General features: G+C 34.9%; 2 protein-coding genes across 2 annotated transcripts; one reads left to right on the forward strand and one right to left on the reverse strand.

The window, feature by feature from the left end:
* Positions 1–5,153: 5,153 nt before the first annotated feature.
* On the reverse strand, positions 5,154–16,054 carry LOC127956749 (sulfotransferase 4A1-like). Its single transcript, XM_052554925.1, has 7 exons — positions 15,747–16,054; positions 11,900–12,030; positions 11,715–11,795; positions 11,044–11,170; positions 10,357–10,451; positions 8,500–8,638; positions 5,154–7,292 (listed from the first exon to the last, which is right to left on the reverse strand). The coding sequence occupies exons 1-7, from the start codon at positions 15,913–15,915 to the stop codon at positions 7,180–7,182; spliced, it is 855 nt and encodes a 284-aa protein (XP_052410885.1). The 5' UTR covers positions 15,916–16,054; the 3' UTR covers positions 5,154–7,179.
* Positions 16,055–16,448: 394 nt separating this feature from the next.
* LOC127956748 (patatin-like phospholipase domain-containing protein 2) lies at positions 16,449–25,428 on the forward strand. Its single transcript, XM_052554924.1, has 9 exons — positions 16,449–17,135; positions 19,538–19,770; positions 20,528–20,593; positions 21,405–21,614; positions 22,981–23,041; positions 23,151–23,351; positions 23,580–23,712; positions 24,095–24,202; positions 24,840–25,428. Exons 1-9 carry the CDS (start codon positions 16,943–16,945, stop codon positions 25,033–25,035), a joined length of 1,401 nt encoding a protein of 466 aa, XP_052410884.1. The 5' UTR covers positions 16,449–16,942; the 3' UTR covers positions 25,036–25,428.
* The last annotated feature ends 1,819 nt before the right edge of the window (positions 25,429–27,247 follow it).

Here is a 27,247-nt window from a genome sequence, read left to right on the forward strand (position 1 = left end):
CAGGACTGACAAGACAATGCATTAACACTCATTTTACTCTAGTACGCCGCTTCTCTACTGGGTTTACCTCAGGACCCAGATTGGACATTAAGTTGTGAGCCAAAGTGGTCCAAAATTGTTTATCGTACAAAAGTAAACAGAATTAACTTTAAATAACACATTTAAATGTTTTAATGTTGCACAAACCTTCTTGTTGCAAGTGAAACTATATTGTATTGAGGGTGATACTTTCTTTATATTGATAGGCTGATCTGTTGATAGGCATCTGACCTTTCTTTTAAAACTATTTTATTAATTCATGCATTCCCTGGGAATCAAACCAATAACTTTAGTTTGTCATGCTTTACTGTTTTAGCTACAGAAATACTTTGTGCCAATCTATTGCAGAGTTGGACAACCTGATCTCAACATCATAAGATTTGCGTTTATGCAGTTGGCATGAATTAGTTATCATTTTTACTATTTCATGCATTCTCCTGGGTATTGAACCCATGACTTCGGGCTTGTCAGCTGTTACAGGGGTGTCAAAATACTAAAGAGTTGCACAACTTATGACCTCAACAACATAAGATTTAGGTTTATGCATTTGCCATACATTTGTATCAGTTCATGCATAGGGAATCAAACCCATGACCTTGGTGGTTCTAGCAGGCTAATGGAAAGCATTTAGCTGTCTTAACTATGCATGCCTATATTGTATTGCACAAACCATCTTTATTCTTGTTACAGGTGAACCTGTGTTGTAGATAGGGTGATATTTTCTTTACCTTGTGTAGTTTTGATTATTTTATTTAAGGATGTAGACATCACGCAGCCTTTCCATATCATGTCATCTGTCTAATTTCATGAACAACATAAGTTTTTCGCTTATGCATTTGCCATACATTTGTATCAGTTCATGCATTCACAGTTGAACCCATTACCTTGGTGTTGCTAGAAGGCTGTCCATATTGTTATCTGTCTAATTTTTAGAACTTTTATAGAGCGCAGAATGATTTCCATTTATGAATATGACAGATGCTTGTATATAAAGTGCACTCAAAGTCTGCGTTTTATCAGTTCATGCAATCTCTGGGAATCGAACACATGACTTTAAAATTGCTTTGGCATGCATTGTGCCAAACTACTGTAAAATCAAAAATCTTCGACATCAAAAGATTTACATTTATGCATTTGCCATGATTGTTCATGAATTCACAGGGAATTTAACCTATGACCTTGGTGTTGCCTAAACAAGCTAATGTGAAGCATTATCTCCTCCTATTTAAATTTTTACCTCTTAACTATACATGCTTACGTTGTAAGTTGCTTTTAAATAAATTTAATTTAGCATTGTTTTTCCCTTCTCTCTACAGCCAAGAACATATTTTAGGGTCACCGGTTAAGATCCACTGTAGTCAAAGTATTTTTCTCTCTGTCTACCATAAACTCCCTTGCTCCCTCTCTTTTTCTTCCTCCATCTCCCCCTGCGATTATTCGTGTACGTGTTCTTTTCTCATCTATAGCAATGACTTGCATGTTAAATAATTGATCAGAGAAGTGCACCTAGCTCTCAATCTCTTCTTAGAGTGCCCGACAGCATAAGAGAGAGCTATAAAAATCAAAGAAATAATAATAAAGGCTGAAACAAGATGCCACTGGCATGTCATTCCCCGAAGCGCAAAGCGACTCCAATAAGACGCATCAAAATGTCAGGAGCGCAGCAGCTGTTAACGTTAGCGAGGAGGATATGGGCCCATAAAGTAAACTTTCCCCAACTTCCCTCATACGAGGGAGGAGGGCTGATATTATGGAGGATATCAGTATGGAGAGGCAGACTGAAGCAAGCAGTCAAACTGTCAGATGGAGGCGGCCAGACGGAACAAAGACGAACGGAAAGACAATTATGACCATGCAGCAGAGCCGCGGTGGAATCACACAAACGCACACTTGACGTGACACTGATGCATGTCGCATAAACACTCTGTGCTTGCACCTACATTTTGCCTAGTGCGGTTGGAAAAGGGAAATTATTGCACACCTGAACCTGCATAATTGGAAATATTTCTACTCTGTCTTTGAAACCTTAGCGGGGATCAATGTTCTGCAATACGTTTTATCCCAGTTGGAATTTATTGGAAGGAAAAGTCACCCTCAGTAGGAAAAAATGTGGATTTTGTTGCGCATGTGTTCAACATAAGTGGACTTATAACCTTTCCAGATTGTTCTTAAATGAACAATTAACGTTAATTGTCCTAAATGTGTTGCATTGCAATGCCAAAATATCTTCTTTCACATTTTAGTTAACTTTCTTTTCATTACATACTGTATGTCACAGGCCATGAGCCCTTGTCTTATATAATGTTCTTAATATTATTAATGCAAGCACGTGATTTCCTATCAGATATGAGTAAATGGATTAAGGTGAGTGGGTGGGTGGCATTTATTTGCCCAGTCTTTATAGCTGCTCAGTCTGGTTTCTAGCTGAGCCATCAGTTGTGATTGAAGATCATGTACATGTCCTATATTGCTTCTAGAATAATGTCTGTTTAAACTTATATAATTAAGCAGCAACTATTGAGTTTTATCATCATGTTTGCATGTATATTTTGTATAATTCTGGACCCCGTCTGATTGTTCTCAAGAGTTTTTTTTTTCAGGAGAAGCACTGTATGTGCCCTTGTGTGCGTTTCCAAATCTTTCGTAAGGAATGAGTGGAGCAATTACGCATATGTGTGTAGGTGTGCTAGTAGCCCCATTTCAATACAGAGATTAAAAAGGACTTAGATTTGAGTCAGAATAAGGCAATAGGAAGCCAAAGCTGAATGTTAAATATCAGAAAAAAACAAGTGAAATGGACAGGAATTCATATTCATCCAATAGTAATGTTTGTAATCTTGGCAGTAATAGCTGAGAAACTTATGTAACATTTTCCAGTTAGGTGATTTTTTTACATCAGCAGAATTCACAGAATAACAATGTTCAATATATAACAAAAAAATTCTGCAAGTTTGCAAGATACAGCAAGTGATGGTTCTATAACAAGCTCCGGGCCATCGGACCATCCTTACTGTTGAGCCCTGTAAATACAGTGCAGTTTTCATGACCAGCACTCAAGAGAACACTATTGCAGCAACCAGTCTTCTGACAGTGATTACTCAACAAGTGTTTCATGACTGACAAAGAGAGAGCAGCGGTGGGCAGCCATGGGCACTTCTACAGACTGACACAGCAAACAGAATATCACAGCTGTTACCCCTCTCTCTCTCTTTCTCTCTCTATCTCTCTCTGTCTCTCTCTGACTTCCTTAGTTGCACTTTCAGTTGCAGTAGAACTTGTTGAAAAAGTCTGTAAAGCCTCTCCTTCAGGACAAAAAAAGAACAATATTCACAATTTTAACCCCAAAAGCCCAGGGCTGTCAACGCCCGTGAGTTCTTCATACAACCAGTGTGTTACATACCGACAGTTATACGGACACGTGCAGATTCTGTCTGGAAAGAAGTCCTGGATCCCACACGTTCTCAGGTATTCCACATGACTCCAGTGGGAGGACCGGAAAAACTGAGTGGAAGTACAAAGCAATCACAATGCAGTGTAAAAATGGGCAAGTTAAAATAGTGTGTTGTGTAACTCGCTGTGTGATTGTCTGCATTTGTCAGTGGTTGGTATATTCATTTATTTTATCATTTTATTTGATCTGATCATAAGTAATAAATAAATAAATAATCTATCATTTAAAAAAAAAATCACAGTTATTTAATCAACATTCCAAGTACTCCCACAGGACAAGTTAGTGTTTTTTAATCACGTTATCTTATATTTTGGTGTTTGTCAATCATTTTCTCTTGCAAAGACATCATTTGCATTTTGACAAAACAAAATTTAACAAAGTAAAGTGTGGAACTTTCATCTCTGCTTTCATTTAGCCTGAGATGGTACAATGCCGTTTATTAACAATAAACACATGATACAGTGTTACCAACAACCTTATCAAACTGGAAGATACACTAGTTTAATAGAATGACCCAAAGGATAAATGATGCGTTTTTAAAGTAGACTCTCCCATGGACTGCATTGCCCTCTAGTGGTTCTAAATTATGTGACACGCTTTTAATCATTAATAGTGATTAGTGGGTCAGCATTGCGCTCTTTTGCATATATGCTGCGATTTTTTAAATATGTTTTAAGATAGATCCTTCTTTATATCATCTGTTGGTATATCATTTGTACTCATGTTAATAGTAACACAGCAGATGAACTCACTGGAGGTTCATTACAGAACTCACTAAACAAATGGAATTTAAGCATTAGTATTTTTTTAAGTATTAAATAATAAATTATTAAATGCTAATATATATATATATATATATATATATATATATATATATATATATATATATATATATATATATATATATATATATATTAGCATTTAATAATTTATTATTTATTATTACATTTTCAGCAAATTTTCATTTTTGCGTGAATAATGAATAAATCAAAAGTTGCAAGAAAAAAAGTAAAAAAAAAATGTATGTGACTTTTTTATTTAATACATATATATATATATATATATATATATGTATTAAATAAAAAAGTCACATACATTTTTTTTTTACTTTTTTTCTTGCAACTTTTGATTTATTCATTATTCACGCAAAAATGAAAATTTGCTGAAAATGTAAATGAATGGGTGCCGTCAGAATGAGATTCCAAACAACGGATAAAAACATAATCTTTATCAACTCATCTTGGATGACCTGAGGGTGAGTACATTTTTGGGTGAACTTTTTCTTTAACAGCAAAATTCCTTGAGACCATGCTATGTTGTAACATTGAAATACAAAGTGGCACTGATTACACTGATCTCATTTTTAATATCTGCCAGATTAAAGGACACACGTATATCAAAGGCACTGATTTGTTGCCGTAGGAACTTAATTTGTCCTTCGGTGCCATCTGTGATTTTTCAGAAACCTCTTTGTACTCAGCAAGCTTCAGTATCCAACTGTTGTTAATCCAGCATCTTAGATTTAAGCCGCCGTATTAGCCGCCGTTTTGATTCTGATGTGTTATATTTATGCTCTAAGGCAAGAAAGAAGCAGAAGAATCAATTAGTAAACATCATTATCCTCATCCAGTAACTAAATAGCAGTAACACACAGTAGACAATCTGAACGTCAAGGCTTAAAGATGTCAATTTATTAATAAACCAGCAAGCAAGGCTGAAAAGAAACCAGTGTTGAGTTCCATAAGACAGCATAGCAGGACTAAATCAGTGCAAGCTGACCATGTACATGAGCAGTACTAATACATGTTGCTAGTAGCCTTTGAGTTTCTGTGACATTCGGAGCAACAGGCTAATGTGTCCAGAGACAAGAAGGGAAATGATAGTGAGGGTAAATAAAGAGAAAATGGTGTAGAGGAATGAATTAAGTGACTGTGAGGACGCAGCCTCCTGATTGGACGTGAGGTTTCAGAGCTTTATGACATGACAGCCTCTTTTCTGTCTGAACAGAAGTTCTCTTCCTGAATAAAGTGGTTGTCTGAATTCAGAATAGAATACTATTCATAATACACTGTTAAATTTTTTTTTTTAAATTCACAGTTGCAAATAAAACAAAGACTATTGGATTATGTTTTACAAGAGAATACTAGTTCAAAATTTCACATTTACTTGCCTTTTCTTTGTAATATTGTGAAATTTACTACCAACTTCTGAGTGAAAATAATTTCTACACTAATTTTTTTTTTCAGTGTATTCATAATATTTTTGCAATAATAAAAAAAAAGATAACTGATAAAAAATAACATATATACTACTCTCACTATTTCTACAGTACACAGTATGCACATTTTCATTATTAGGTTGCATACTACACTGAAAAAGATGCATGTAGAACTTTTTACTCAGAAATTTCAAGTAAATTTGTCAATTATATACAGAGAACTGGCAAGTAACATTGAATTTAAAAAAAGATATTTTATGAGTAGAAAGACTGAAATCGTATTCACTTCAGCGATCTTTGTTTTATTTACTCATTCAGTTTTTTTAACCTTTGCTTAGTACCTTTTCATTGTATTAGTGCACAATGCACAGTAAACTCAATCCCACAATGCAATGCACTCAACTAACCCTCAGTGTCACAAATTAACCAGATGTAATATCTTAATGTCTCATTATTTGATCAGACTGCCACACAAAATTGGATAAAAAATTCAAAATAATAATAATAATAATTTTTAAAAATAGTACACTATGTAGTATGCTAGTGTTCCATTCTAAACACAGCAATTGTTGGATATGTGAGGTTATAAATCACTTTGATATTTGAATTCACCTTATGCATCTTTTATGCTTTTTTTACCAAGACATAATGATAATGCTTTCAGATACATTATATTATTATGATGTGCATGTTATTAATATAAAATGTTATCTTTCCCATTCCATTACACAAAGATTGAATACGTTCATGTGACTGATATTTCTCACTTATGCAAATACGCAGACATGATACACTCAAAAATGATGGATGCACATGAGAGTAAATGTAAAAAAAAGTTACATATCTATGGTATTTATGAATAACTATATTGGAATGTAAGTCAAAGCATCTAGAAGCCACTAGAAGAAGCAATATGTATTTCAACAAACACTTTAAGATCTTTTGGCCAGGAGCCAATCAGCATTCATCATGATGCTCAGGCCTTTGCAACCTGAACTGTGATTGGATGACTGCATATTTGGTGCATGTTTTAGCCAATGATTTCAAGAATCCTCCTGAGAAACGACAACGATTTTTTCTGAGAGTTTGTCGTAAGGGCGTTAGCATACAGTATATAATATAGTCTAAATCATTTTTCATTTCTGATTTTTAATAAATACACTTTTCATAAGCGCCTTTGGGATATGGAATAGCTCTGTACAATGTGCAAACGCAACAAGCACTGTGCTTACACTTTGGACTAGCACTGCTGATGCACTGAAAAAAAGGCCTCTTAGTACTGACCGTGTATCTGTACTAAGAAGTAACTTTTGAGTTAATAAGGAAAGCATTGATGAGCAAGAGATGGTGGAGATAGAGAGAGAAAATCTGGATGGGGAATGTCCATCAGGTGACATTAAGCACAGCAGGTGAACTGATTGGTTGGTTGGTTGGTTCTTGAGCAGTTAACAGATAGTTCAGTGTCGCTTCCTCACAGGGTAAAGTCAAAGGTCAGGTCAGACTTTGCCATCTTCTGTCGGTAAACAGCATCAAACTTTTCATTCATGGACACAGTGAAAATGTCCTTCCAAAGCCCAACACGACCTGAAGCAGATGAAAACAAGAGTTTTCAGAGCAGTTTTACACATTTTTTCTTTAAGCATTTGTGGAATAATTTGTTTTAGAGAAGAGAAGAATTCATCTCTTAGCTGTATTTTAAAAAGAACTGACTGTTTAAAATGTAATTCAATCTTTCAACTTACTGTAAATATTATGCACATAATGCTAATACTGATACAACCAAGGATACCACTTACAGGAATTACATCTATAAGACATCCAAATAGTATTAAAATATATAAATGTAGACACATTTACAGCTCATAAAATAAAATAAAAAAATTTGCCTAGCCTAATAATTTGTTTTCTCTTAAGTGTATCAACAAAAATATAAGTTTAGTTCACATTTCTGCGTCATACCCTCCAGAAAAGTGGACCAGCCCAGTATTATTTTACCATTTTATTTTATTTTATTTTTAATTTTTTTGACAGTCAAACCCAGAACACTCCTTAAAGACTTAGCCTCACCCAGACTCACCTTTCTTACACATTTTCCATCTTCATGTTCGCAGTATATCTTCATCTACCCTTATATAATAAATCCCTACTGTATGGAGTGAGATCTTTCAGCATCATGCCAAGCCAAGAATCCATGCACTAAAAGAAAAATGAACAAGACACAAGAAAACAGCAACAAAACCAAACTAAAGTGCAAATGATAACATAATCTAAAATCAAATAAAAATAAAATAACAGCACAAAGACGTCAAACCGCAACGGAAATTTCCACAGAAATAAAGATGCACCTCACATATTCCCCACATGGTGGCGCTGCCCAACAATCCTTCCTTTGTATGAACGATAAGGCACATAAGATTTATCTAAAAGTTTTGTCATCAGTAATACAAGGGGCTAGATTTCTGTCTGGCAGACATATACATGCATGTAAAATGTGTTAAAGTTAACTCTCACTTTTGGCCAGCTCTTATTACTGTATGTATCCTTCCTTGGGAATGACTCTTGCCTAAGAAGAAATCTCTAGGAATCCATTTTTATAATTCCTCTAATGAAAGGCTAAATAAAGGTATAGGGTCAGTGTGCTTCCGGTCATGTTTCTCAGGGAACAGAACATGCAGTGGCAGACTTCTAATATTTTTTTTTCCTAGTTTCAAGTGTTTTTTGCTATTTTGTAATGCACATCAAGTTATGATTAATTAAAAGTTTTTTTTTTTTTCAGTCTTCTCTTTCTTACCCCGGCAGATGGACAAGGCCTCAGAGTTGCTGCACTGCTCGATGAGTTGGTTACAGCTCTCCACCATGCTCTCCAGCTGGGCTTTATCACACGAAATGCCCAGAAAGCGAGCCAGCTGCTCCACCAGGGTCCCCAGATCCTCCAGAGAGAGAAATTACAGGCAGGAAAGGTGGGGAGACAGAGATTACAATCATTTGGTTTTTTTACAATCATTTGGTTATGTAATCATGACTCACGCCTTGCTCTTACACTGATGGACACATGAAAACATAACTAGCTTACATAATTAACTTTAGTTTTTAAATGATTTCAGGGACCTCGGGTGCAGGTGAATTTTTTTTCTACCAGATGTTATGAATCCAAAAAAAAAAAAAAAATTGCTAAAAGTAGTTTTTTCAAAGCAACCAACTCAAGTATGTGCATCTGTTTATTTTCTGTCAGATTAGTTGCACTGATATACCTTATTTAAATAATAGATAGTTTCATTAATCATTTCAATAAATACAAGTCAAATAAATGAATTAGATTGTATATTACTGTATATAAATAACGCATACAAACAAAATGAAGAAAATGCACATTTGATTAATTTATTATTTTAGTTTATCATATATGGTACGAGAAAATGATTTTAAATAAGTTTTGATAATCAACGTTTGGAACAACAACAACTTTTAATAATTTTTTTTATTTTATGTTTATTTTAGTTTATTATTTATAAACTTTAAATCAATAATGATTCTTCTTTAACATTTAAAAGTCAAACATTTATTTTATTTTTAACGTATTTAGTGTTGTTGAAACAACAGAATTAAGGAACAACAGTTTTGTAAAAATAAAATAAATAAGAATTAAATTGTATTATTTTACTTAGTTTATATAATATCCTTTATGTTCAGCAAATAGACTGGCTGTTTAATGAACTACTGACTACTGGAACATGGTGTAGTATCTATATGTTCTGTTTCTATACATTAGTCTATTACATTCAGAGGTTATGCCTCTGTCACATGCAGTTTGTGCTTTCCTGCTGGACTCTGAGCTCTCCTAATGACATTACTCCTTAAAGATATGGAAACAACATACTTAAGCAGACTGACAATCAGTGATTACATAACATTCTACTATCACAATGTCTAAAAACTGTTGCCCTTGAGACATAAATACAGCTGTGCTGAGAGTGATTATGGGTGATTGGGGGCCTCTTTGTACTGATACTTCGTGGACAAATAGTGGATGTGTGGAGGTTAAAAAGAATCATAGAGTGAGAGGAAAAGGATGTTCAAAAGCTATACATGACTATACTCTAAAGTAAAGTATACTATATTGAGTATTTGAAGCAGAACACATGCAATGAGTTTAAGACCATCACTGCATAGGAAACTGAATTAAAGCAGAAGGTATTTTTAATGTGAAACTTTAAAATAATTTTAGTAATTGAAATATTGCTGAAATAAAATATTAGATTAAAATATATATAATATAAATATATAAATATATTGAAATATTAGAACCAAAATAAGTTTGTTGAAGTACAAAAAGTTCTCAAATTGAAATAGAAGTAATAAAAGTGGCAAAAGCACATAACAGAATCGCTAAAATAAACTAAGATTACAAATATTTTGAAAAATCTGAAATTAACACGGATACAATCTCAAACAGAATAAAAAAAAACTAAGTAATAAAACTGAGCAGTAAATGCTTTCAAATCCATTACAAAAAACACAAAAACAAGAAGGGTAAAGCTCTACTATTTCAAACATAGCCATAAAATAAGCATGAGGTGAAAGTGTGTGTGTGTGTGTGTGTGTGTGTGTGTGTGCGTGCGTGCGTGTGCGTGTATGTTTCAGTCAGTACCTTGTACATATCTTCATATTTCAAGAAGAGAACATTAGAGTCCATGCGATGGTCCCAGAACTCCTGAACATGCTCAAACCAGGAGCCGTATCCCACTACAGGGTCGCACATACATGACACAAAAAACAAGATTAAAGCTGCAGTTGGTAACTTTTGTAAAAAAAAATTTTTTTACATATTTGTAAAACCTGTCATTATGTCGACAGTAGAATATGAGACAGATAATCTGTGAAAAAATCAAGCTCCTCTGGCTCCTCCCAGTGGTCCTATTACCATATGCAGAAATACACCGCTCCCGGTAAAAAACAACCAATCAGAGCTGCGGTCCGTAACTTTTTTTGGTGTTCAAAGTATACAAAATGTATATAATAAGCGAGTACACCATGAATCCATTTCCCACCCCCTGTTTTTAGCCTGTCCTGAATCACTAGGGTGCACCTATAATAAGTGTTTATATTCAGACTATTTTAGATTGCTTCGGGGGTACCGCGGCAGAGTAACCCAGTACCTTTGTGATTCTTCATAGACATAAACAGAGAGAAGTAGTTCCGGCTACAATGTCCTTCCGCAACACGCAAGCAGTTCTGTTTATTAACCGCTAGAGCGTCAAAAGTTACCGACTGCAGCTTTAAGACACTTTCCTCTTGATCAAATATTTAATTTTTGTGTCAAATCTGTCTCACTTACACTTGTCGTTCATAAATCGCCTGCAGAACTCCTGGAACGTTCCCCGGTAGCTCATGGTTCGTAAAGAGCGATGGAACTGGTAGTAGGACACCACCAGGTCTTTAGGGTTCCTGGCCATGTAGATCACCTAGAGGACATGCATGATGGGCTTGAGTGAAGGCATATTCATACCAAAAATGATACTCTTTTCAAAGATCTGTTCACAGCTTAAGCATAGTGGTAAAAAGTCAAATATTTTTCATTATTCACTACTATTCTATTCTTATGTTCACTAATGCTCTATTTATTTGATCGAAAATAGTAATATTGTGAAATATTACTACAATTTAAAATGTGTTATAATATATTTAAACATTTTCATCAGCCTTTACTGCAGTCTTCAGTGTCACATGATCCTTCAGAAATCATTTAACTAGCTGATTCTGTGCTAAAGAAACCTTTCTTGTTATTATCAATATTTTTTGTGGAAACTGTAATACATATTTTTCAGGATCCTTTGATGTATAGAAAGTTCAAAGAACTGCATTTTTTTTAAGTAGAAATCTTTTTTTAACATTATGAATGTCGCTACTGTCAATTTTGGTCAGTTTAATGGAAATCAATTTCATGAATTGTCCTTAATGGACAGTTGGAGGTCATGATTAATATGTTTAGTGTGTTTTCCAGCTGACCTTGCCTTCTCCATTGTGCATGGCTGTGGGCAGGAAACGATACGGCAGGTGGCTTTTGATCAGACGAGGCGAGGTCAGTTCCTACAGAAACACAAAACTGTATCAGTCCAAGAGGTCAGGAGCAAAATAAACGTAATTCCCATGCTGAAGTTTCAGTAAATATGTGCGTGTGAGAGATTTAACACCTGGATGATCTCCAGACCCGGCTGTGGATATTCCAACACAGGAAGCTGCTCATCAATATTCATGAGCCCGATCTCATCTGGGTCGGCACCCTGACTCACCAGATACACCACCTCCTGTAACAAACTCGTACCTACGTGCATGAGATGAAGAAAGCAAAGTTGTTTTGGATGAATTATTGATGGTAAAACGATGACTTTGCCAGCTGCACTTAACTGTAAACACATCAATATAGCCTGGCCTGCAACATCAATGATTTAAAACCATTTTTTTTGGTGAAGCATTTGTTTTTTTCAGTTTTGATCACCACAGCTAACAAGGAGCAACCCATCCATCTGATGCAGATGCTCCTATGCTTCACAGAACATGCTGAGTTTATTGGGTGAGGAGCTAAAATGACGTCTTGCCCCTGATTTTGGGCACTCCATTTTATAAGAGCTTTGGCATTTTTCATGTGTTAATTGTTTTGTCAGGCTTCTGCTTTGTCAAACTGCCCAACAGTACAATGGTGATTTGATTATCCAGGGAGCCCTGATAATGAAATTTCACCCTGCTGCATCAAATGTTTTGGGTACATGCCCTGATATTTATATCTTCCACATTCTTCGCAGTGTTCCCTGCAAATCTAACACATCAACATTTTCTTTCAAAAAATATTTATTTGTTTTTAACTTATTTTTCTAAGTTAATGTCAGTTAGTTCAGACATTTATAAAAGGGTATTTTGTTCATTTGCTGTTAATATTCTTTACACGCTACTTATCAACAGGAACACGACACATTCTAAGAAAACCTTTCAAGAAAAATGTTAATTAGCCTTAACAAATGAATTGTAATGAATCTGGTTTAAACACATGACTACCATTAAACCTTTGACAAAGGAGCCTTTAAACACCAACAAGTCTTATTTGGATGCTCTGAAGATCATGAAAAATGCAAGTTTGTAGATTGTACACATATATCAATAACATTGATCTTTTTTTCTCACTTTTTTGTATCGTATGACTGTTGAGGCATATCAGTTTCACTTCTTATTTTTTGCCCATTTCAGATGAAACTACTTCTGTTTAGTTGAGGAGAAGCAATTATACTGCCACCTCAGCAGAACTCTTATTTGTTGACTACATAAGAGTTTTCAAGAGTACAAAACAAAGGTAAAATACAAGCATGACCTTGAAATTATATATTATAAAGAGCCTCTTTCACTCTCATTCAGCAGTTTTGATTACTCTTGGCTGGCATCAGAGCACACGTATGCCAACTTTAACATGAACAATATGCATAGAAATATCTATAGAAAAACAACCCGCATAGGGCTTCTCCTTTTAAGTTAGGTTTAATAATCTTGATTTGCTGCACAGAAACAGTCTTGTGTAAGCTACTTTAAAGATCTGGAACAAATTGAAATTTTAAGGGCATGACAACGAATACAAGGCGGTTTTATCTTTCAGGATGATGATGACATTTGATTTTAAATCAGTTTTCAAGAAAACACATCATCGGGGTCACATGACCCTCTGGCTACTTCCTCCCACTGGACTGCAAAACAAAATAAAGCCACATCAAGTGAAAAGGTGTCTTCCAACCACAACTGGTGCTCTAACAAAATTTCCCCGAATGATAATTTTTATTTGCACTCAATTTATATATTTACAGGCATTATATATAGGAAATATCAAAATGTATTGAAATACATTTGTTCAGACAGTTTAAAATTATGAAAATGTTTAATGTGGACAAAATGGAGCTTAATTGTTTCATAAGAAGCCTGAGAAATATCAAGCATGTAATATTTGACACTGCCATTCCCATAACAACTATCAGCAAGGCAATGTCTGTTTACTCCGCAGATTTGACTGGCAGTCCACCGTGTGACTCTATTGACCTGTCATCCATCATAGTCCGCTGGAGACACACATTTTAGTGTGTAACACTCAGTAGAGCTCGGCCTTACCTCGGCGCTCCAAACTCAATTACACCAATTCTGGTGCGACACAACGTCCTCTGCAAAGCCAATCGATTTCAGACCCTTTCAGACCCTTTTCAGACCCTCACGCTATCATTCTTACTGTCCTGCTGTCTGTTGAACGCTCAGTTCATCTCTTCATAACCGCACAGTGGTATCTGTATCATGTTATGTAAACAGCTGCATCCATGTAGACACCCGTGACTGTACTAATGTTGTTTAGGCCTTGGAAGGTTTTCTTAGTAAAACTTTACAATGAGGTTCCATTTGTGAACATTAGTTAATATTAACAATGAGAAATAATTCTAAAGCATTTATTAAGCTTAACCAATGTTAATTTCAACACATACATTACTAAAATTAAAGGTATTTGTTTTCATTATTTAAAGGCCCTGAGCTGAAATGAAGTAACAATGGACAGTTGTATTTTTATTAACAAACATTAAAAGGAACAGACCACCCCAAAAAATGAAAATTTGCTGCCATTCAATATGTAGAGGAGTTTGTTTCTTCATCAGAGCAGATTTGGAGAAATTTAGCATTACATAACTTGCTCACCAATGGATTCTCTGCAGTGAATAGGTGCCGTCAGAATGAGATTTGTCAGAAAGAAGAAATTCATCATTAAGGTCTTTAAATTTTAGCCTATCACTTCTGGCCAAAATATCCATATTCCATAATAACACTTCCTCTAGTGAAAAATGTGTCCTCTCACATCAAAATCTCCCAAAGTATTTGTTTAGAACTGTTTTGGACTGTTTCTGCTAGTAAATGGTGCTTGATATGTGCATATTTCTGACTTTTGTCAGAACTCTGTAGTAGGCAATAGTAAGCCTAAAAAACTTGAACTTACAGTTGTAAGCAACAGTTTGTAGATAAAAACGTCTTGAATAGCCTTAGGGTGAGAAAACTTTCAGCAAATTTTCATTTTGGGTGAATTACTCCTTTAACAAAGTAAATTGCTCATTATTTGTTCATTTGAGTTAATATGCACTAAAGTAATGAAACCTTAATATAAAGTTTTACTGTTTTCTTTTTGGTTTCTCATGTTTAAGCAGGTGAGAAAGCAACAATATATCAATAAATATTTTATGCATATGAACAATCCAGTCTAAATTGCTTTTTTCATTACAGGAAACAGATCTGTAAATATACATTTGTTTTCAGCTGACTTATTACACAAGTAAATCGACATAGCAACAAGCATGCGTGGGAGAGGGATTGATGCATCCATCCTAATAGGAAACAGCGCCCCTGCAGTGAATGAACACGTTTGGGCATGCAAACATTTCACCTTGCTTTGTTTTTAATTTCACATCAACACACAATACAAACACTCCCACTTCTGATTTTTCATTTGTGCCGACCACAGATCACAATATGTCTAAAAATATTATTATTTTAATCAAACTCATCTGTTTCATATAGGCCTGGCTCAGATGCACGACTCTCAGGGAGGACTGGATATGATTAGGTGGGCCAGGCTGCTTTCATAGGACTTTGAAAATGCTTATTTGAAATTAATAATATTACCAATGTCATGCAGGCTGTTGATGGACCATCCATAAAGGTAAACATGTATTTATCTGTCTATAATTTAGAAAGTGCTATTTTACTTAAACAAGCATACTATATAAATATGCATATACATGTTTAGGTTTTTGCATTTATTATATTAACAAGACATCTTAAACGTGTTGGCATAATTCTACATCATATTGTCTACAAACAAATATGTAAATATGCAAAACAAAAGTGAGGTGCAGTGATGCTAAAGATCTCAGATCATCCTTTATTTTGGTAAACACCTCAAATACATGCATCCTCTATATGAAGGAAAAGCTTGCACATGTAAGCCGTATTCTGTCGTGTGCGTTTTAATACCTGATTTGGGGTATGTAACGATCCATATGTCGCTACTTCTTAACGAAAAGTTGGCGATCTCGTCCATCTTGCCCCTGCAGAAAGGAGGGAGTCGAACTCCATGATACTCGAAGTATTTGCTCTCGTATTCAATCGGGGTGCTCGGCGTGTCCACCTCGCTTTCCGCCATCGTTTTAAAAGATTACAACACGAAAGGCTTGAAGGGATTGATTTTTAAAAAGATTTGGGGAGAAGAGGATGCATTTGATATCCAGCAGCCTCTGATTGTTTGGCAAAGACGTGCCGCTTAGCGTGCGCCTTGACCTTCAGCCAATCAGGAGGAGGAGAGATGATGTAATGGGATTCTCTCAACATCAGCACCAGTCGTCTGGGCGGTTCCTCGAGCGGGCCGGATGTTCATCGCATATGTAAATAAACAACACGTTTCTAAAAGTTAAACTATAAAGATGTGGTTGCTAACTGAGGAATATGAATCCAATTTTGCATTAATGCTATAATCTGTTTATCACGTTTGTCTGCTTTCTCATAACCATGACATGGCATTTAAATTTTAATTGATAAGTCATTAGCAAATATTGCATTGTGGATATAGACTGAAATATGAATGTGTAATAGCCACGTATAGTAGTATAAAATCAAATAGCCTATATTTGTATGTATTTTAGTACTTATATAATGCAGACCAATGTTTGTTATAAATGAATATCAAATTATAGTGTTAAACACGAATAACGTTGAGTGTCTCGTAGTAGAAAAATAGTAAAATCTTATTGATTTTTCCCACACTGAAATCAATTTACTGTTGGAAATATACTTGTTTAAATCTCCTCATTACAAGTATTTGGTACATGAATAATTAATAATCTGCTCGTGGAAGCCTTAATTGTTTTAAATGTCATCATCTTAAACAATTGTGATTGGGTTGTCACGACGAATCTTGAGAAAAGTAGCACTAACCACGTGACAACGTTGAACAGAATATATAACAGTGTATATACATCACGTGTAAGCCCCGCCTTTTTTGGAATTTGGTAACAAAGTTTCTGTTTCTACACGACCGCTGCAACTTTCCCATTGGCTCCAGTGCTAACACGACAGTAACAATCCCTCCTGCACAAAGATAGTCAAACACCTCTACAGAAGGTATGATATTAATTCCAGCGCGAGCAGGAGCAGCCTGAGACTTTGCCGCAGTCATGTTTGATCTAAAATTAAAGGGAGGCTGGAATCTCTCGTTCGCTGGATGCGGCTTTTTAGGGGTCTATCACATCGGTGTCGCGAGCTGTCTTCTGGAGCAAGCGCCTTATCTGATCCGTGGGGCCACTAAGATCTGTGGAGCCTCTGCAGGAGCTCTCACTGCGTCCGTGATCACTACCGAGGCATGTTTAGGTATGAAGATCACAACACGGTAGTGTTTCAAAACCCTGACTAGATGGTGTTCGAAAAGGCTGTTTTTGTGTAGACCGCTTGCTAGGTTTTTGAGTCGATCTTCTGTAGTATCCTCTGGTAATTAGGGGACTTTTGCACTTTCTTCCTTTAAGTAAATATTTTATTGTAACTATAACCATATTTAGGGAGGTGGTTAAATATAGAACCTCACCAGTGTTTTACGACTAATATTTTTATGTGTAGCTTACAGATATATTTAGCTTTTTTTTTTTTCCTCAGATAGCTTACTCAAAAGTTTTTTATTTTTACATTATTTATACATTATGAACACACTGTGGCAACTTATAATGCAATAACAGTTCATAAGGTAATACCAGCACATGATTTAAAACAATTATTTTTATGTTTACATTATCATAATTATCTTTCAATTTAATAATTTTGAGCACAAGACAATCATAGTTTTTTTTAATCAGGGTTATTATGCTACATTGTGATTTTATTATTATTTTTTTATATAAAAAGCTTACTAATTATGTGGTTATGACATGCTTAATTTTTGAGATATAGGCCTGCTTTCACAGACAGGACTTAGACTAAGCCAGGATTAGGCCATAGTTCAATTAGGACATTTAAGTAATTTTTATTGCTCAGATTTACATTTTAGTCTGACATTAGGCTTAGGCCTTTTCTTTGAGACCAGGGGATAGTCAATTAAATGGTTGTTATAAAAACTTGTTAATATTCTACACATATGCATAGGCCTAATGTATTTATAATTTTTGTAATATGGTTAGACGGTTTTATCTTTCTGATATAAATGTCACATAACTGACACATTCTTCCCAGGCTGTTATACTGATGATTTCTCTGGTTAAAACCGCTTATAATCACAGAAATGATGTGTGATTGTAAGTTGTACTTTATTTATATCCTCTGATGTACATTCACATTATAATTTGTATTAAAGTGAAGAATTGTTCATTTAACTTGTGCTCCGTGCTGCTGTTGCCTGAGGCAGAAAACACAATCTGTCCCAGACTACATTAGACTTTGGAAACTTTTATTTGTTTTTTCAAATGTGTTCAATAAAAAATTCAAGGACATATAATTGAGTATGGGCAAAACTGAATTGTTCCAAGCAATAATTTTGATCAATTAAAATCTATTTATATGATGTCATTGTGATCATACCACAGACATTACCTGAGATGTTAAAGTCCACATGAAATCAAAATTGACAATATTTATTTTGTTAGTGCACATTGCTAGTCTTAAAGTATAATTATATAATTATGACAATATTACAATATTTTCGGTGAGTTTATAATGCAATACATTTATTATAGTGTAATAACTATTATTACATTATGAGCTCAAACTTTTATTACACTTTGAGAAAATTATGATATTGTGAATATTTTATAACAATAATAATGAAATAATACATTATGTGCAGGTATTACATTGTGAGTTGCTACAGTTCTGTAATAGTCATTCATTTATTATTCTGATAAAGAAATACAAAATTATATTCAAATAAAATGAAGATATATTAAAATTTTAAATATTCATGTAACAAACCGCCCAAATTAGTAAGTACCTGTCAACACCATTGTTTATGTTGAAGCAGTGTTATTTTAGTGTTATTATTTCTATGCTATTATATTATTTATTCAATGTTATGGCTAGGAAAGGTGTGTAACAAATAAAATTTATTTATCAATGTATTAATTTATTGATTCATATTTTGAATCAGATTTAGGTGTATATTTTAAGTTTTCATTTTGATTTCAGCTAAAAATTCATTAATTTTGTTACATGCATTCTTCAAATCTGTTTGTTTGTTTTACATTCCTATATTGCTTTGAAATATGTTTAGCCATTTTAGTATTATTTAGCATTTATTTTAGTTAACTTATTTATTTAATGACCTCAAGTTTCAAGCCCAAAATATTCGAACTATGCTGTCTGAATTTTACTCTAGCATTTCATTTTATAGCTGATCCTCAGGGTGTGTAATCCAATAGCTGTTTCCATTTTGTATTTAAGCAAGACTGCGAGGAAGACCAGTGGAAAGTGTAGACATGGGTCACTGGGTTTTCTTATTGCAGTATTGAACCAAGAACTGTAAATTGTGCTGTTGTTTGTGCGTGTCTGTGTGATATCTGCATGACTTCATTCTTTCACTTTCATGTAATATCTGAACTAGAAAGATAATTCAGACTCTAATCAACCTTTGGTTTATTACAGGTTCAGAGATTGTGTGTATTGTCAAGATTAAAGATAAAAAAAAAAGTTTAATATATCTGCATTCTCTGTCAGTGTTCCTGACTTCCTTTTCATCTTGCCTGCGTATTGCTTAGTTCATTATTTGTGTCTGTCTCTTTCTACTGATGTAGAGAAATGTTGTGAAGAGGTAATCAATGTTGCCAAGGAGGCACGGAAGCGTAATCTGGGCCCTTTGCACCCAACATTCAACATAGTCAAAGTGATACGTGAAGGCCTGTATCGCGACCTGCCGTCCGATGCACACACGCTGGCCTCTGGTCGACTCTGTATATCCCTCACACGCGTCATGGACGGCCAAAATGTCCTGGTGTCAGACTTCAGCTCCAAAGATGAACTCATCCAGGTTAGAGCATCACCTTACCATAGAAACAGTTTATTATTCTGATAACCCATGTTTATATTCTTTCATCTACATGATTTAATGGGGCCATAACATGACATCACACTATATACTTCATATTCTGGTAAATTCTCTGTAAAAAAAATGAGGTCGTAACATTTTATTAAAGGAGTCCCCAAGAGTCATCAGCCAAAACCCCTTGCATGTTAATTTATTAAATACTGTGGTTATAGCTATCAATAAGAGCTCAAGTTAACACATCTTATCATGTTTGAATCCACAGAATCAGGTTTCCCATAAAAGCAGTGCAAAATTTAAATTTTTGGAATTTGGATTTAAAATAACTGCTAATTTTTCACTAAAATATGCATTAAAAATGTATTTAAAAATTATATAGAGAGGGAGAGAGAGTTAATTGAAATAAAGGAGGAATGAAATAAAATTCCTAAAAAATATTTAATGAAAAGCTCAATTTAAACAAAACCCTACAAATTAGAAATGTGGCTTTATTAAAATAAAACTGAAGTAAAAATGAGTAAAAAAATAAATAAAATAAAGCTGAATATTTTTTACAATTATTAAAAATACAAAAGCAAAATATACTCATAACTTAAAATTCAAATGAATATAAATAAAAATAAAAGCTCATTCGGAATATTAATAAATAGTATATAAATAATACTAGTGTCTTAACTTTGTCTTTGTTTTGCTTCTGTGTTGCTCTCTCTATTTTTGCTTTCTGCTTTCTTTTCATTCCCAGGCTCTTATTTGCAGCTGTTTCATTCCTGTATATTGTGGTTTAATTCCTCCTGCCTTCCGTGGTGTGGTAAGTATCAAAGTTAATAACTTTAAAGCCAATCCATGAGGCATTGTATGAGGTGACACGGCTGGGCAGTTGGATTATTTCACATGGGAGAATTAGGATATTGCAACAAGTTCATTGCACTTCAAAGAATTCAGTCACTGAGGCAAAGTGAACTACCACTGGCCTCAATAAGAGAATTAAATCCACTAATTGCTTTGATCAAGATTTTCTTGTAGAGCTGTTACTGAGTGTGTCTGAATGAACACACCCTCGACTCCATAGCCTGTACATTGTGTCCTTGATCTTTAGAAAGGGGAGGAGACTTCAAAGCATAGAAATATTTGAGAGGTCAAATAGTTCAAATAAAGGTTCAGCTCTGTTTGTATTAACATTTATAATCCAGTAGTGTTCATTATTAGGTTACTATATGGAATAATTGTTTCATTACTTAATTAGGTAATACAGATGATACTTTATTCATACACATGCCAATTACTAATCATGACTTACATTGAAAAATTAAACCCAGATTTAATGAATCTATCAAAACTTTAAGTAGATTAGGCTTTGACTAAAGTGGTCCATTGAGTAACGTTTGGCTGTGAAGTTGGTCTATTAAAATCACAAATAAAGGCTGTTATGCAAGTCCTTTGGTCTGACCACACCGCCACCTTACTGCTGGTCAGTCCTGATTTCTACTTATATTTTCATATTAGAAGTATTTGTATTTTAGAAAACTTACATATATAAAGACTTAGAAGAATGTAAAAAAAAATTGTACATACGTTTTTTTTATGCATACCCATATCTCTCACTTTTTCTTTCTGATCAGCGCTATGTGGATGGTGGGATCAGTGATAATCTGCCCCAGTCCGAGCTGAAGAACACCATCACCATTTCTCCATTCTCAGGAGAGAGCGACATCTGTCCAAAAGACAATTCCACCAGCTTCCACGAACTGCGTTTCACAAACACCAGCATACAAGTCAATCTAGACAACATGTACAGACTGAGCAAAGCATTGTTTCCCCCAGAGCCTAAAGTAAGAACACCAAACACACACACATTCACAAGTGAGGTAAGAGTGGTGTACATGAGCTGCAGATGAAGACTTTCGGTCCAGTTAGATATATATATATATATATTACATCCTCATTACATCATCAGACTTACATCCTCTTAAAGCATAACAAGATATTTATGTTTGATCAAAATAATTTATCTATTGTGTCACAACATATGTCTTGAAAGAAATGTTTTTCTCCATCTAAATTAACATGGGGTCAAAGGTCACATTGACATGACGTCAATACGCAATAGATAAGATCAGATAAAAAGATTGTGCCGTGGTTTTACACCTTTAGAGCAGAAATAGCAAATCTTTGCAGTCTTCAGATTTCCTTTTGCAAATACCAGCTCTTGGAAAAGAACACTTGATACCAAAAAAAAAAAGATATATCCTTGCATAAAAAAAAATGTAGAGAATTATTTTCCATCATCCTATAAACACCTTTTAATCATAACAAGATGTACCTTTATATGTCAAATTTAAAAGAAGATACTACATCAATAGAAAAGTATGAATGTTATTAATAATAATAAAAGAGAACTTGAGATAAGAGTAACATAAGACAGTCATATGAATATAATGTGGAGTAACTTTCATCCTTTTAAGTGACGTGACACTCAGCATGACCCATACTCAGAATTCATGCTCTGCATTTAGCCCATCCAAAGCAAAGTGCACACACACACAGCAGTGAACACACACACACACTGTGAACACACACCCGGAGCAGTGGGCAGCCATTTATTCTGCGGCACCCAGGGAGCAGTTGGGGGTTCGATGCCTTGCTCAAGGGCACCTAAGCCGTGGTATTGCCAGTCCGAGATTCGAACCCACAACCCTAGGGTAAGGAGTCAAACTCTCTAACCACTAGGCCCCAACTTCCCATGACTTTTAACTTGTTGTGATCATTTCTTTTATTTCTGTTTGGTTTTAAATGAGTTAAGTATAGTAAGAAAATCCCTATAGTGTTTGACCTACAGTATTTACAGTATTTTAACCCTCATAATGTCTTTTAATTTTTTGGTCCAGTCATATAATATGTCTTACTGATCAGAGATTATGCACCTCAGTTTTTCAGTAAACATTGGCAAAATAAGCTCAGATCAATGAGGCCTATAAGCAGTCATTTCCAAAAAAGACTTACCAACCTGTGCTTATTGAAAGAAAACAAGTTGATAAAAAGATTGAATCTAAGCTGTGGTGGTAATATAGAGTAATGAGAAATTTAAAAGCAATTTTTAAAAGGCCGGTCATTTCTGACCAGGAAACTTGACACAGCACAATAACTAATTAAATCATATCTATCACACAATAAAATGTGAGTTCATGTGATTGGCAGGTGCTGGCAGAAATGTGTCAAAGCGGGTATAAAGACGCCCTCCGATTTCTCCAGGAAAACAGTGAGTGCTCTTTATTTCTCATGTCACTTTATCCCTAATGCTCGTTTATGCGTTATGTCAAATATGATATGTGCTGCGGTTTAGAAGAAACGGTGATGTCTCTTTATAGACTTGCTACAGGCAGCATGTCCAAGAGCAGACGTGGCTTTGATTCAGACCACCACCCCCTGCTGCTGTCCAGGCAAAAGGAATCCAGTCATGATGGAAACCACAAAAGAGTGGGTGCTGCGGAGACTCCGCCTCTTGAGAAAACACCACTGGTGGTTGGACGAACAACTTGTCAATAACCTGCCAACCCCCATTAAGAAAGGTAGAGTAAAGGTTTTTGCACACAGAGTCTGAAAGTTTCACACGTTCAAAAAATGAATGCAACCTCACGTTGTGTCAATCACATTTACACACTGCCTCCGAAACTTTCCTCCGTCATAAAAAAAAATTAGGATATATAAAATTATATATATATAAAACTTAATTAAATGTACTTTTAAAGCTAAAATAAATGTTAACTTCATACTGTACTATGTGCATGTATTTGCAGTTTTTTGCGATGCCTGCAGAGAAAAGCACGGCCTGCTGGCACAAGTGTCTGGTTTTCTACCATTACGTGTGGCATCCTACATGCTGATGCCTTACACGCTGCCAGTGGAATCAGCGTACTCTGCAGCTCAGAGGTCGATGTCATCATTTAACATTGTTTACTAATCAGAACAGAATTATTTTATTAATTGCACTTTTCATACACTACCTTTCAAAAGTTTGGGGTCAGTAATCTTTTTAAATGTAACTTTAAATCAATAAGGTTGCATTAAATTGATTAAAAGAGGGTGACAGTGAAGACATTTGTAATGTTACAAATCTTGATTGACATTAATATTTCAAATATTGATATTTCAAATAAATGCTGTTCGTTTGAACTTTCTATTCATCAGGGAATCCTGAAAAAAAAATGATTACAGTTTTGCAGAAATATTAAGCAACACAACTGTAAATATTTGAGGGCATGTCACAAATGTTGTATCCAGAGGAGTTCTTAATTTGGGCTGTGTTTGGAAGGTTTTGGGAATGGATCCCAGAAGTCCCTGCAGATGTGCGCTGGCTTGCTGAGGTAGCAGGCGGTGTTTATAGACTGGCATGGAAAGGGACAGCATCAGAGACAAGCAGGTAAAATCCCCCAGGAATTATTTAAGGGGACTATTAAATAAGAGGTTTACTAAAAATGTAAATATGCTGTAAATGTACTCTCCCTCAGGCCATCCAAGATTTAGTTGAGTTTGTTTCTTCATCAGAACAGATTTACGGAAGTTTAGCATTACATCACTTGCTCATCTGCAGTGAATGGGTGCCGTCAAACAGCTGATAAAAAAAACATTTAGTCAATTAGAAGACACTTTTATACAAAGCGAGTTACAAATGATGACAAAAGAAGCAATCAAAACCAACAAAAGAGCAATAATATGCAAGTAGTACTAACATAGCACACATAGCAAGGTTATTATATTGTATAAAAACATCTCAATGATCTACAAATAATCCAAACAGTCCATCAATTAAATATGCTCAGATCGGATGTTTTTAACTCTCATTCTGATGGCACCCACAATTTAATTCAATGCTGAAAATCTAGATGTAGGAATTACACAGCAATCTCAAATTTGAATCATTCCAGGTCCATGGATTTATAGATTAGCATAGATATATGAAAAATAAGTTATACCTACAGTCTAATAAGCAATAAGAGATCAATATTTTTCCACAAAACAGCCAAAATGTCTTGAATGTCGTCTTGTTTATTTTGCAGTGGCGGCCCTTTGAGAAGATGTGCGAGTGAACCACCAATGGTAGATTTACAAATGCCAATGGTAGATTTACAAATGCCTGTCTCAAACTATGAGCACATGCCTCATTCTGCCAGCAACCTTGATAGTTACAACTGGACTTTTCCGGATGACTTCAGCTTCCTCTGTCGACCCACGGGACAGTCCCATCAATCATAGACATAAATACCTAGACGCCTCATTGGCCGCTTTGAGCCATTGCTACAATACTTCACCGCATCCGCCATGTTTGTGAGGGCAAGACTGCCTTAAAAATAAATGGAAGTAAATGTGGGAGCTGCGTATTTTTCTGGATAAAAACAGGATAACATTTACATTTATCAACTGATTTCAGAGGTTTGTGATCTACATGCAGATAAAAATAACTTTGCCTCCAGTTATTTAGTTTGGAAAATGATGCATTTTCATAAGAGATTTTGAAAGCTCATACTAATCTCACTTGTTGATTTTGTAGATTGTTTCGGTGTACAATTCTAATGTTAAAGTAGCATAATTGTGACATATACATCTAATGTAATTTGAATGTACATTAAATGAAATTAAGTTGTTTCATTGCTTTCTCTGCGTTCAATCCCAACATTTTAGCTTTTTTGTGCTTCAGGTCAGAACACAGCTCATTCCATTTGAAATACTGGTAAAAAAAAAAAACTAAATAATACATCTTTAAACACTAATAATTTACCATCATTGAGAAAATTTAATACAACCAGTGAATACAGATCAAAAAGTGACACACTGGTAGTCTGCTTTTTATTTTGATAGCCTACAGATAAACTCCACAACAAACAATAAATTAATAGTAAATTATAAAGTGAAATAAATAATCATGAAATGTAGAGTTTTATAATAGTATTTGTGTAATAATTATTAAACAAATTAAGACAGAACTAATGACACAACACACAAAAAAAATGTGGACACAAATTCCAAATTGTGTTTAATTAATATATAATATATACAAGTAAAGTAATATATATATATACCACCTTTCGCCTTCAGATCTGCCTTAATTCTATGTGGCATTGATTCAACAAGGTGCTGAAAGCATTCTTTAGAAATGTTGGCCCATATTGATAGGATAGCATTTTGCAGTTGATGGAGCACATCCAGGGCACAAAGCTCCCTTTCCACCACAACCCGAAGATGCACTATTGGGTTGAGATCTGGTGACTGTGGGGGCCATTTTAGTACAGTGAACTCATTGTCATGATCAAGAAACCAATTTGAAATGATCCGAGCTTTGTGACATGGTGTATTATCCTGCTGGAAGTAGCCATCAGAGGATGGGTACATGGTGGTCATAAAGGGATGGACATGGTCAGAAACAATGCTCAGGTTGGCCATGGCATTTAAACGATGCCCAATTGGCACTAAGGGGCCTAAAGTGTGCCAAGAAAACATCCCCCACACCATTTAACCACCACCACCAGCCTGCACAGTGGTAACAAGGCATGATGGATCCATGTTCACATTCTGTTTACTCCAAATTCTGACTCCGCCATCTGAATGTCTGAATCGAGACTCATCAGACCAGGCAACATTTTTCCAGTCTTCAACTGTCCAATTTTGGTGAGCTTGTGCAAATTGTAGCCTCTTTTCAGGGATGTTTTTTTCAGTCAAAGTTGCTCTTCTATCAGCTTGAATCAGTCGGCTCATTCTCCTCTGACCTCTAGCATCAACAAGACATTTTCACCCACAGGACTGACACATACTGGATATTTTTCCCTTTTCACACCATTCTTTGTAAACCCTAGAAATGGTTGTGCATGAGAATCTCAATAACTGAGCATATATATATATATATATATATATATATATATATATATATATATCCTCTGAATCAATCTCAGCTCAAAATACACATTTATTTCAGTTCTAGCTTTCCCTGGGAATGGAGTGGTTTAGTTGAGATGACATAACCTGACAAATAAACTCTCCTCCAATTCTTCACTGCTTCCCTCAAGATTTTCTATATTTTATTCAGTTATTGAGTAAAATAATGTAAACAACTTGACGAAGTTTGACATTTTGTTCTACTGTACAATGCAAATTACACACACCTATGCAGAAAGACCTAAAACACCCTGATCTGGTAACTCCCATTACTTTCCTGCAGAGACCTATACTTGAAATATTTGCGTAATGCCTCCAAATGTGGACACAAAGAAAGATGGCTTGGTTTAGGAATCTTTAAGATTACTTACAACAGAACAGCAACGCATTTTATGGATGACCGTTTTGTTAATGTAGGAGAGAAGGTAAGGTAAGGCAAGGCAAGGCAAGTTTATTTATATAGCACATTTCCTACACAATGGTAATTTTCAAAGTGCTTTACATAAAAGAATGTAAAATAATCGTGAAGAAAATAATA

This window comes from Carassius gibelio, chromosome B4, assembly GCF_023724105.1.
Source record: "Carassius gibelio isolate Cgi1373 ecotype wild population from Czech Republic chromosome B4, carGib1.2-hapl.c, whole genome shotgun sequence".
NCBI classification, from domain to species: Eukaryota; Metazoa; Chordata; class Actinopteri; order Cypriniformes; family Cyprinidae; genus Carassius; species Carassius gibelio.